This window comes from Puntigrus tetrazona, chromosome 7 (genome assembly GCF_018831695.1).
Source record: "Puntigrus tetrazona isolate hp1 chromosome 7, ASM1883169v1, whole genome shotgun sequence".
Classification (NCBI taxonomy): Eukaryota; Metazoa; Chordata; class Actinopteri; order Cypriniformes; family Cyprinidae; genus Puntigrus; species Puntigrus tetrazona.
The window spans coordinates 32,785,834-32,799,043 of NC_056705.1; the positions used below are offsets into that span (position 1 = coordinate 32,785,834).

General features: G+C 36.5%; 1 protein-coding gene across 1 annotated transcript in view; it reads left to right on the forward strand.

Moving 5' to 3' along the window:
* trmt44 (tRNA methyltransferase 44 homolog) overlaps nt 1–13,210 on the forward strand; it is a 37,580-nt gene that overhangs the window by 22,634 nt on the left and 1,736 nt on the right. The window contains exons 7-10 of the mRNA XM_043245218.1: nt 5,161–5,267; nt 6,693–6,876; nt 7,837–8,200; nt 12,344–12,460. Coding sequence (XP_043101153.1) covers nt 5,161–5,267; nt 6,693–6,876; nt 7,837–8,200; nt 12,344–12,460 — 772 coding nt within the window. The remainder of the gene's footprint in view (nt 1–5,160; nt 5,268–6,692; nt 6,877–7,836; nt 8,201–12,343; nt 12,461–13,210) is intronic.

Genomic DNA, 13,210 nt, shown 5'->3' on the forward strand with positions numbered 1-13,210 from the left:
TATGATAGAGAATGAAGCCATGCAGCCATGTCAGGGAGATGCTGCGTGTTTCTGTGTGAATGCAAAAGCACTTTATTTAGCCTTCAGAAACTAAATACAAAGGTACACTAAGAGCTGAGAGCTTGACTTAAAAAGTCAGCTAAGAGTATAGTTTACATCGTGTCTTTAAACTCCGCTTTGGACACATCCAAAAATGTTTTAACCAATAGATAGCAATCTAGCTCAGACGTTGCGATATTTCTCATCCCAAAATCATAAATCTTGTCATCATCAGTCACAAGTCCAAACTTGATGGAGAGGAGGCAGTTACCTTAGCAGAGGCCACATCTCGCTAAGGTGGTTTTGAAACAATGTTGAAGAAAAGAGAGAGGCAAAGAAACGGCCAGAGTGGTTCCTTGTTGCAGAGGCAGCCTTATGCTTCAGAGACAACTACAGAAGATGAAAATGGAGAGGAACAAAGATAATAATAATAATAATAACCTCCTACATTAATAATAATTAATCATGACTGTGTGTCATGTATGGGTTTTATTTATTTTTCTTTATTTCACAAGAGTATTTTTAGTCTTTTGCACTGATCTTAAAAAAAAGGAAACCTGGTTGTGTCGGAGCAGTCATTGCCATCAAGGGAGTTGTAATGTAATGTAAATGTAAGAAAACGTACAGGTCTGGGGACAGGGGCAGTGTGTTAACTGCTTTAAAATATTCTAATTTACATAATATTTTTACTAATAGACTAATTGACATGTTAAACTGACAGCCCTACAATATAGCCATTTTATTTAATTTATTCTTATTAAAAAGAGCAGAGAGTCATTTCCTCTTTTCTTTCAATTAGGTTTGGGCGATAAATCAATAAAATCGCACCCATGATAACGCAATAGCTGCGATAAGTCCATGCACATTTAACTGTGAAGCTACTTTGATCAGCAGTAAATCTCCATCCTAAGGCCATAGGGCACTCTCGTGTCGAGACTCCAAATACGATCAACAGAAGAAACCCATGGAATGCCCATAGCCAGGGCTGTCTAAACTCCAACCCTGATTAAACACACCTGAAGCTAATCAAGCTCATGCTAGGCATGTTAGAAACTTCCATGCAAGTCTGTTGAGGCAAGTTGGAGCTAAACTCTGCAGGACACCGGCCCTCCACGACCAAGTTTGGACAGTCCTGCCCATAGACTAATAAACACACAACTTAACATAAAATTTCTTTATAATAAGCCAGATAATAATGCAATGCCAATCAACGATCACATCACAAGCAATCATCTCAAAGAAGGATTTGTTTCAAACACTACTGAGGTTATGAAGTGAGTTTGGAGTAAAAACATGTTAAATGTGGTATTTCCACATGCTTTCAGAAGAAGCAGTATTTACTACACAGAGCTGTAGTTCATTAAGAAGCTACGCAAATTATTTCAGAAAAATGATACATAATATTATTATTTATTTTTTTTTTTTTTTGCGTAGCTAGTTAGTGAACTAAGGCTCTGTGTAGAACATGCATGTAATGGAGATTAACAGCTGATTGCAGAACCAGCTTCACTGACAAGATGCACGCCACTATTGCATAGAATTAATTACCCAGCTCTACTTCTAATGTTTGATTAACACTGAGATAGATATGTATTAAGACCTACTGTAATGCATGGATCTAATATAATGTTACAGATCAGATTTCCCCCATTTATTAAATAAACATATAAGACATGATAGATACTTTTATGTAGATTTTCTGCCCTCTGAGAGTGCTGACTTTGTAAATGTCAATCATTGTGATCGTTTTGTTGTCATCAGCAGGGGTTTGAAAATCATATTTCACTGGTTTGGACTTTGTTTCTTGAACATTCACAAAGCATATAAACAAAAAGCCTACAACTTGTGATAAGCAGCAGCATTAGTCCAGACGTGAGCAGAGAAAAAGTACTACTCTCAGAAAACGTACAAATAAAGATAATGTTCAGTTTTTAATTTTACTATTTGGAGCATTGGGAACACTCCAGCTAGGCCTGGCTCAGCCCTTGAGTGTTTATTCATACTGAACCGTAATGGTATGGACATTTAAATTTTGGTGCTTGCAGCCTTACGATGAATACAGGCAACCCCGCAGCAATGCACCATTGTTTGATGTTTGCCAGCAGAAGAACAGTGAATGCACCCTTGAAAACAAAGCTCCTAGACGGTGACCATGCTTCTGAACGAGTTTCTCATAGACTGACATAGAAGTATACTTTAAAGACTTAAGCACCCAACTGTTTGCAAAATGGAGCTTTGTGCTTGTGTATCCTACCTCTTTAATTCAGCACAAATCCAAATATTCCATAATATGTTCATATTTGCGATATAACACATCTAAATGATAAATTATTATTTATTATTAAGTTAACGTCTTTGTACTTAAGTTGCATTCCAACAGTGACACAGAGGCATGCACTATATTTTATTTTGATAAAGTACCAGCTGTGCTGTCGTTAGTAAGGCCGAAAGTGGTGGCTCTGTTTGTGTGTGTGTGTGTGTGTACACTGATGCAATCACTTCAGCTGTATTCTTGCTTTCTGCCATTTGAGTTTCCTTTGTGTGAACAAATTAAGCAAATTAAGCATTTTTTTCTCTTGTTTTTCTGTTAACTAAATCAAATATATTTCAAGAATTTATGTCTCATATGTATAATGCAGATTATAAATAAATAAATAATTATAATGTATCAATCAATCAATCATTTTTATTTATATAGCGCTTTTAACAACACAGGTTGCATCAAAGCACTGTACAGTATAATGACAGGGATGTATAATGACGAGAGTGACCAATTTCTTATTAAATGCAGAGACGGTCTCTGTAGTCAATTCAACGATAATCACTAGAAGTTAAGTGTCCCCAACCAAGCAAGCCAGAGGCGACAGCGGCAAGGAAACAAAACCCCATGCATACAGAATGGAGAAAAAAAACCTTGGGAGAAACCAGAATCAGTTGGGGTCAGTTCTCCTCTGACCGGATACCCAGCACTTAACTTCCAGTTCAATTTTAAACGCAGCTGTGTCAGGTAGTGTAAATGACTTAGTGTGTGCGTGTGTGTGTGTGCATCAGGATCTGGTGATTGGTCCACGGGGTGCATCTAGGTGCTCTGGTCTCTGATGAACATAATCTCTGGGTGCTGATCCACCATCTAGTCTGGATACAAACTGTGAAAACTGATTGAGAAAGAGACAGGACTAATATTAGCGTAGATGCCATTCTTTTTACGATGTCACAAGTACATCGTATTGTAGGAGTAGTGTTAGGTGTGTTGGTGTGTTATGTGTAGGCTAAGTTAAAAAGATGTGTCTTTAATCTAGATTTAAACTGGCAGAGTGTGTCTGCTTCCCGAACAGAGTTAGGGAGATTGTTCCAGAGTTTAGGTGCTAGATAGGAAAAGGATCTGCCGCCCGCAATTGATTTTGATATTCTAGGTATTATCAAATGGGCAGAGTTTTGAGAACGCAGCGGACGTGCAGGACTATGTGATAAGAGCTCACTCAAGTATTGAGGAGCTAAACCATTCAGGGCTTTATAGGTAATTAATAAGATTTTAAAATCTATTCGATGTTTGATAGGGAGCCAGTGCAGTGTTGACAGAACCGGGCTAATATGATCATACTTCCTAGTTCTAGTAAGGACTCTGGCTGCTGCGTTTTGGACTAGCTGAAGTTTGTTTATTAAGCGTGCAGAACAACCACCAAATAAAGCATTACAATAATCTAACCTCAAGGTCATAAACGCATGAATTAATTCATAATGCATTAGAGGTTGAAAGCATAGGTCGTAATTTAGATAAATTTTTAAGATGGAAAAACGCAGTTTTACAGATGCTTTACAGATTGCGGTCAAACAGCACACCTAGGTTCCTAACTGATGATGAAGAATTAACAGAGCAGCCACCAAGTGATAGGCTGAGTTCTAGATTATTATATGTGGGGTTTTTAGGTCCAATTATTAGCACCTCTGTTTTTTCAGAATTTAGCATTAAGAAGTTACTCATCATCCAGCTTTTTATATCGACTATGCATTCTGTTAGATTCTCAATTTGGTGTGTATCACCAGGCTGCGCTGAAATATAGAGCTGAGTATCATCAGCATAGCAGTGAAAGCTAACACCATGACTCCTGATAATATCTCCCAGAGGTAACATGTACAGGTTAAAAAGTAACGGTCCTAGCACTGAGCCTTGAGGAACTCCATATTTCACTTTTGATCGATATGATACCTCCTCATTTAATGCTACAAACTGATAGCGGTCAGATAGATATGATTTAAACCATGCTAAGGCTCTTCCTCTAATGCCAACATAGTTTTCTAGTCTATCCAAGAGAATGTTGTGATCGATAGTATCGAATGCTGCGCTAAGATCTAATAGCACTAATAACGAGATAAAACCACAATCAGATGATAAAAGCAGGTCATTAGTAACTCTAATGAGAGCAGTCTCAGTACTATGGTACGGTCTAAAACCTGATTGGAAATCCTCACAGACACCATTTTTTTTCTAAAAAGGAATACAGTTGTGAGGATACTACCTTTTCTAGTATCTTTGACAGAAAAGGGAGATTAGAGATTGGTCTGTAATTTACTAAGTCTTTAAGATCAAGATGTGGTTTCTTAATGAGAGGTTTAACTACAGCCAGTTTGAAGGTTTTGGGAACATATCCTAATGACAATGATGAATTAATAATGTTCAAAATAGGATCTATGACTTCTGGAAGCAGATCTTTTAATAGTTTAGATGGAACAGGGTCTAACATACATGTTGCTGGTTTAGATGATTTAACAAGTTTGTACAAGTCTTCTTCTCCTATAATAGAGAAAGAGTGTAATTTTTCCTTAGGGGATCTAAAGCTCACTATCTGATGTGAAACTGTAGTTGACGGCTGCATAGTTACAATTTTATCTCTGATGGTATCAATCTTAGAAGTAAAGAAATTCATGAACTCATTGCAGCTATACTCTTGGGGAATATTAGCACCTGTTGATGCTTTATTTTTTGTTGATTTAGTTACTGTACTGAATAAATACCGGGGGTTGTGTTTGTTTTCTTCTAAAAGGGATGAAAAATAATCAGATCTTGCAATTTTGTACTATAATATTTAGTATTTTTACATCTAGTGATCTCATCTATTTCAGGAAAATGCCATCACTCCCAGCAATGACTTCCTCTTCCCCACCACGGACTGGCTGATTGGAAACCACTCAGATGAGCTTACACCATGGATCCCTGTAATAGCAGCCAGGCAAGTCATCATCATCAACCACCAAGTGTTGGGAAAATATCTCTTCTCTAGTGAAGTAAACTGGAGTATTCAGCTTTATCATTACAGGAATACATTTTAAAAACATATATTAAAGTGTAATATTGTTTCACAGTATTTTTGTGTTTTTAGTTTTTTTAGTTTGGATTATTGTTAAGAGATCCAAACAAGGCACGCTATAAGATTTCACTTTATAAGGAGTCTCTTGCTGATTTTTATTATTATATTACATTATATTATTATTATTATTATTATTATTATTATTATTATACACCTAAAAACACCTAAAACTTCATCCTGTAACACAAAACTAATTTTTAAAATTGGACTTCCGATGTGAGAAATACAGCAACTTTGGCAAGCAATGAAATGGCTGTTGGAATTCTGTTGGAATCAGATTTGTAGGAATCACACACACATCATCATCATCATCAGTCATATACTACACCCACTGGTTCCAGTTATTGTTTAGAAAAGCATTGCGTCAGTCACTAGGTGAAGGTTTAACCAATATTACACAAACGTGGTGTCTTGGCAAACTGAATTTATGGCAGATGATATTTGAATTTATTTTTATTAAAACATCTTGAGATATATGGTATTCGAGGGTGTCTCACAGTGTAACACAGTCACAGCATAACAACAAACAAACAAGGAAAGAAAAAAGATAAGCAACATTACAATAAACAAAGATTGAAAGTATAAGTTGAAAGGCAAATGTCTTATGAACACTATATGAACATTTCTAGATCATTGTAAAATACTGATTTCAAAATTAATTTTATGTAGAATATGATTAATATGTGATCATAATCTAGCCATGCTAGATATTTCAGTGTATCAACTTCATGCAGAGAAACGCCGTCTTTACATAATATAATATGCCATTCTGATTTTGTTGAGGAGACCGAGGGTTTTAAGTGTTTGGGTTTGACGATGCATACACAGTATTGTCTTATATGTTTTTTAACATAGATGTGAATTATTGGTAGTTCCAGTGAAAATAAAATATCCAGACGGGAGAAGTTCAGAATGGACTCTTGTGAAAGTGATATCATAGAGATTCATACAATGCTTACGTAAAGAGAATAATAGAAGTTTGACTTTTTGAATGGAATTAGTGGAATCAACTTTTTAAATTATATAACCAGCACTTGTATGAGTGGCCTATAATACCACCAAGACATACTTTTCATTAAAAATGTTTACTGGCTAGTTTTTTACATGAAGGACCAAAATCAAATCTCTGAAATTAGGTCAAATTCATCTAGCTCCATGGTCAATTTCTCACTTTATATTTGTTTTTCCTGTTTTATTATAAATAACCAATATATTTTTGTAAATCTATATTTTGACTTAATTGTATTGTTTGGTATCATGTCCTCTAACCTTTCCTGTCTTATCTAGATCATCTTACTCCTGCCGTTACTTTGTGCTTCCCTGCTGCTTTTTTGACTTCTGTGGGAAGTACCAGCGCAGACAATGTAAGAAGTCTCAGTACAAGGAGTACATCGACTTCATCTCTGAAGTCAGCACAGTGTGTGGCTTCTACACAGAGGAGGACTGTCTGAGGATACCCTCCACCAAACGTGTAGGTTGTTCATGTATTTGTAGAGTCACTAGACTGGACTGCTGGAGATTGACTCCTATTAGTAGTTTCTCACAGTGCCATAAGTAAAAGTAAAAATGTCTTGCATCCATCTCCATTTAAATTTTTTTAATGAATTGTGGCTTCTTTGGTCGTAAAGGGCAACACTTCCGCTCATTAATATACTACTAGACAGACTAGAAACTTTTGGGAAGGTGTGTTGAGACCAGTTGGAACTAAACTATGCGTGACAGTGGCCCTCCAGAAATGATTTTGGAAACTTCAAGGTAAACCTGTACATCAGGGGTTGAGAACCCTGGTCCTGATGAGTCTGTGTCCTGCAGAGTTTAGCCCCAACCTAGCCTTGAAGTTTCTTGACCTTGATTACACGGATGAGGTGTATTTGATTAAGGTTGGATCTAATGTTAACATGAGAAAATATGTGTCACGGTGTTGATTAAGAGAAGGAGCGCTAGACGAGAATATAACATAAATAGTCCTTTACTCTTCTACACATGAAATAAACAATATAATTGCAAGCAGGCATGCAGGAAACAAAACCACACATATTAAAGACGACGATCGGACAAACTGAACAGAAACAAACTGGATAAGTAAATTACAAAATTAATACGACACACCTGAAGACAGTTAGACAATTAACAGAAAGTAGGTCACACTGAACACATGGGACAATAAAAACAACAACAAAAGAGTCCAAAGATGTGACAATATGAGATAATGTAGAAAATATATAATAAAACTTACTAATCCCACACAGTTCATTTTGTACATGAATTAATTTTTTTAATGCTAAATCTAGTATAGTTTGCTATACTTAAGTTTTTTCATACTTTATTTTTTTTTCAGTGTGCCTATCACAAATAAACTTGTGCAATGAGTACATGACTATTGAGAAACTCTGTAGAGAGCCTCATTCTGCTGTGTCTATCTCTTTTCCAGGTATGCATAATAGGCAAAGGAAGAAAATACAGAGAGGCTGAAGAGGCTCAAGTAGAAAAGCAGCGAAATGATTATATCAGGAGGCGTGAGGCTTTATTCACAAACCCACGGGTCAGTATGATTGTCAATCAAAGTGGCCATTATAGGCATAATCACAATGACAATGGACAGAATCTTTCAACCCCTGCGACTGATTGGGTAAATGGCTTCCAACCAAGAGAAAGGATAGAGACTATGAGGAACTGCACAGCGCTTCCGAGGGATTTTGTGAATGAAGTGGTTCTAAGGGTAGCAAAGGCCTTGCTGAGTCTGACTGAGAGTAACACAGAGGGCAACAACTGTGGTCACACTTGGAACGGGGGAGGTAAGAATAACTTCAAATTAATTCAAAGTAATATACATTGTTTTACTGAACACAATATTATTGTCAACAATTGTTAAAAGGGGCTCTTTTAATTTTGAAAAAAGAAGGGGGCTTGAGCCCCAAAACAACCCCTTTTTATGTGCCTGCCGTGTTATTGTGCTTAACCCTAAGAATGAAAATAATTGCAGTATGACAGTCAGGTGGAGTTTGTGTGTATATATCTAAATCAGAGAAAATAAAATCTTTGGATTAAGTTTTTCCGCGATATTCAAATTTTTTTGAGATGCGCCTATATATTTATTTTGAAATAAAAGCTTTAGCACATCAAAATATTCACCAGTTTAAGCTGTTGAAAATACCATTTATCCATAGACGGATTGTGAACCAACTCTAGGGTAAAGCTAGAAACAGCTAAATGTAAGAAACATCATAAACCCATCTTTTTAGACATCTTTCTTTTTTGTTTTTTGTTTTTTTTTTTAAGACCATTTTAGCACAATGCATTCTGTATACCTGCAAACTAGTCACTTTTTTGGCAAAATTTGACGTTTGAATCAAAATATTTAATTTATGTGAATCGTCTTGATCCAAAGATTTTTATTTATTCTTTGGTCTAGGCGGAGAGAGAGAGAGAGAGAGAGAAATTGCAAGCTAGCACACAGTGACGTGAACATGAATGACACAACGTGAGCTATTCATTTTTCAGCTGCAAAAATAGACCTCAAGACCTTAAGTATGACTTACAAATGGAGCGGCTGTGATATGAGGTGTGTTCGATCTGAAGCAGCACCATGCAGACCGTTCACTGTATGACATCAAAGCACTGTGAGAGCTACAGAGAGCAGGCGGCTCCGCATGCTTCAAATCTCGTCCACGGTACTTTGATGTTAACTGCTGATCAGTTTGCGCACGACTGCTTCAAATTGAACATGTCTCATCTCACAGCCGGTCCATTTATGCTCACAGCTGCATGTAAACGTATCATTATAGTGAATGTTCTCAATTGTGAGTTAAGCTGACACGAAGTTCGCTACTTTTAAGTCAATACAAGCACCTCAGCTTCATTAAACAGTCTGTGGAAATGCATATACTGCCACTTAAAATGCAGCTTCTGTTTTCTCAGCAGTAAAAAGATGTAATGTGAACATTAAAATTTGCAAAAATAAGTTATGGTTTTGTTTTCCACTGTGGGGCTGTTGTAACACGGATGTTTACATATGAAGTGATGTATGAATTTTTTATTTGGGGTGATCAGAAATGTATTTAAATTGTATTGCTAATTTGTGTTTACATTGCTCATAATAGCGCGCTTTAGCACAGTTGTGTAACCGTGCTAAGAATTCCAGCCCGAAAAAGGTTTGAAATGTTGCCGCGCCGTTCGAGGCTCAGTGGAAACACAACTGGAACCGTACCTGACAATTCATAGAACCGTTTGGACCGATAGTGGAAAAGCGCCTAAAGTTCCTGATAGTCAATATCCATCAAGAATCATCAAAATAAAGTGCTAGAAGATATTAAACAGACTTAGTTCTCCATACTAAGAAAGGAGATGCTCTGTGCAGGGGAGAGCTTGCTCTTTTCCCAATTGACTCAAAGTTGATATGGCTGACCCTCAAAAGCAATCCGAAGAAATGGTCTGTCAAGGCAAACTCGAGAAAGAATGCATACTTCAGGTTGATGGACCCAAATCAATTCTGAGTCTGTACGCATGAAAAAATGTTAACATTTTAAATGGTAGCTGGTGAAGGCAGCCATCTTGTCCATCACTGGAGATAAGGAAACTGCTTCACCCAGAAGCACACGGTTGGAAAGTCTTTACAAATGAGACACTCTCATTGACCATGCAACTGTAGGAAGTTGCTCTTTTAGCCTACTTACTTAGGGAAAAAACCACGGTACACAACGTGCAGGCACAGGACGATCACCACTCCTTACTGAAAATCTCTTGCTCAAATTGGAGAGACAAATATAGAAGTGAGAATAGCTCTGAAGCAGAAATCTCACACATAATACAGAATTATCTCTGTAACTAACTATTTGGATGTTTTCACAAAGCAACTCTGCTATAGTGTCAGTCAAATTCACAACATGTGCTATAAAGTTGTTAAGATGATTGATTAGTTAAAAAATCAATAGTGACATGACTTAACATTTAATAGGCAGTCTTTCCCTATAAACACCGATCCATTCGCCATACCTCTTATCCTCTACTGGTTCACAAGATATAAAATATACATAGACCTATATTTTGATACAGTTGTTTAACATGCAGAACAATAAAGGGGTGTAACAATATATTGTGTCACAATATATTATATTACTAACATGAACATGTATTGTGATTTTATTTATTTTATTTTTTATAAAAAAAATTTACATTAGGTCAGTAAGATTTATTGTCATTCTGCTTTATATGTTGAGACATAGCCTACAGTGGAGAGAGATGTTGTAGGCTATCTCTACCACAATACAATATATTGTGATACCCCTGCATTGTTTTGCATGTTGAACAACTGTATCAATATATGTATATTCTATATCCCTCGATCCAGTAGAGGATTAGAGGTATCGAGTATTGTTCAGTGTTTATAGTGAAAGATTGCCAAGTAAATGTTGTGAACTAATCAGTCATGTTTTCTGAACAGGTCTGAACAGATAAAGAGGCGTTTTGGAGACTAGCATAAATTGACCGACAGCACCATCTGCTGTTTTTGGAAAAGAAAGTTGCTCAGTTGCATTTGTGAGGAAATCAAGCAAAGTGTCCTTATGAAAAGGAAAACTCACATTTAACCGTCACGGTGTGGTTGAGGGAAGGAGCATTCGATGAGAATATAACACTTAACAGTCTTTAATGTTCCACAAAAGAGAAAACAATATTACAGGTAGGCAGGCAGACTATAACCACACACACTCAAAGACGAGACCTGACTGGAACTTATATACACACACAGTAAATGATTTCATTAACTTAAAACACCCGAATACAACGAGACAGTTAACTAAAGACAGAAAGAGCACACAGAGCACATGGGACAAGAAAAACAACAACAAATACAGTAACACTCAATACACAAATTAGTGTATACCGCTATTATTATTATTTTTTTTTCAAATAGTTTTTGTATTTGCAAATCACTTTGCGATATTTTATTTGCAAAATACTGGATTTGTTTGTATAATTTTGTCACAAAATGCCTAGCATCAGTGTACATTTATACATGTAGATGAACATTTGTACTAGATGTCACATCACAACTTAAGATGATGTCTAGCATCAGTAATCTTGCTGCATGGTCATATTACCAACTGCAAGTAAAAGTCTCTTTTTCCAACCTGACAAAATAACAGATTTTACTATTTTTGGAAAAGTTTCAGTTTGGTGTTTTCAAAGATTAGCTTTCCCCCCTTCGCCAGTGCATGGTCTTTAACTGTAGCAGATTAAAATGTGTATAGACCTCTAAAGAGCTACGTGCTTACTACCGCTCAAGAAGAGATGTATGTGCAGGGTTATGGTTAGGTGAACTGTACAGTATATTTATTCTCTGTGCTTCAATATACCTAAAGTGACATTCACTGTATCTGAAGATGAATTTGTGGGTGAGCCTTTTGGAGATCCATGAGATCAGATTCAATACTGCAGTACTTGGCTCAGGTTTGGGTTCTCAGGAAATGCAATATGCTACGTTAAAGTGTCAATTGATACTTATTTTCTCATTCTTGTCACTTTGCGGCATGGCGTGTTCTTTGGCATGTACCTCATTGCATCAAATGCTTGAAACAGTTGCTTTCATATGAGTCACAAAGCTATAAATTTACGAAACAAAAATGGTCTCAGTGACTGAATAAATCGACAATTCAACAGAATTATGTTCTGGTCATAGTTCTTTCCTTCTCAAACTATTTAAATGTATTTTATTTCATTGTATTATTTTTTATTAAAGTAGCCAGGCTGTAAGTGGGATAATGTCCAGTCAGCCTGTCAGGTTTTATTTTGTAGTAATGGCTGCCTGACTGTCTTCTTCAAGGGATTGTGTGTTAATGAAACTTTAAAGAATGTGATGAATAGGAAGCCAATTCTACTCTTCCTCCTACTCTTCCCCTCCTCCTCTTCTAACTCCCTCCATCCCTCCTTCTGTTTTTTAGGCAGTTTGCTGATCAGTGAAGTAGTCAACCTCCTGGACCAGTCTTCTCTGCAAACACTAAAGAAAGAGTGTGGTGGCCTCCAGACTCTCCTGAAAAACCATTACCAGGTGTTCAGAGGTATTTAGCCCTGTTCTAGTACTATATATAGCTATATAGATTTTTGTACTCAGTATTTTTTTCGTCATTGGCATATTTTTTTTTTTTTTTAAGAAAATAATACTTGATTTCCTAAGTAATTTTCATGGCATTCAAGAATGTTTAGATGTTGTGGGCACCAGTAAACCCATTGGGTATTGTCTACTTACAAAAACGCATCTCAATACAAATCTAGTAAAATTCTGTAATCATTTGCTTGTGAAAATAAAGCATAACTGGTGGCTTTTGCATTCTAAAATGCACTCTAAACTTACAGCACATGCAGTAAACAAGTTCCCGGGTGTTCCCGGTTCCAGCTGATCTAATTAATTAATTAGCCTAGCAATTCTTTAATGGATTTGGGTAATAGAAGCATTAGTGTGTTATGTGTAATCCAGGTTAAAGAGATGGGCATTTAATCTAGATTTAAATTGACAGAGTGTGTCTGTTTCCCGAAGAGTGTTAGGGAAATGGTTCCACAGTCTGGGTGCTAAATAAGAAAAACAGCATCTGCCGCCCGCAGTCTTTTGATTAGTCTAGGTATTATCAAACGTTTGTTTGATGAGTTTGTAAAACTTGAGTTGAATGAGCAAACGTTGAACAAGCTCAAATGAGAAATGCAACGGAGCAGATAAAAATAGAAAAGCGAGTTGAAACACGAGTGATAAGCCGTCTGGCTAATGCATGCTAATGCACGGTTTTTCAATTAAAAGTGAATGATTAACAGGCAAA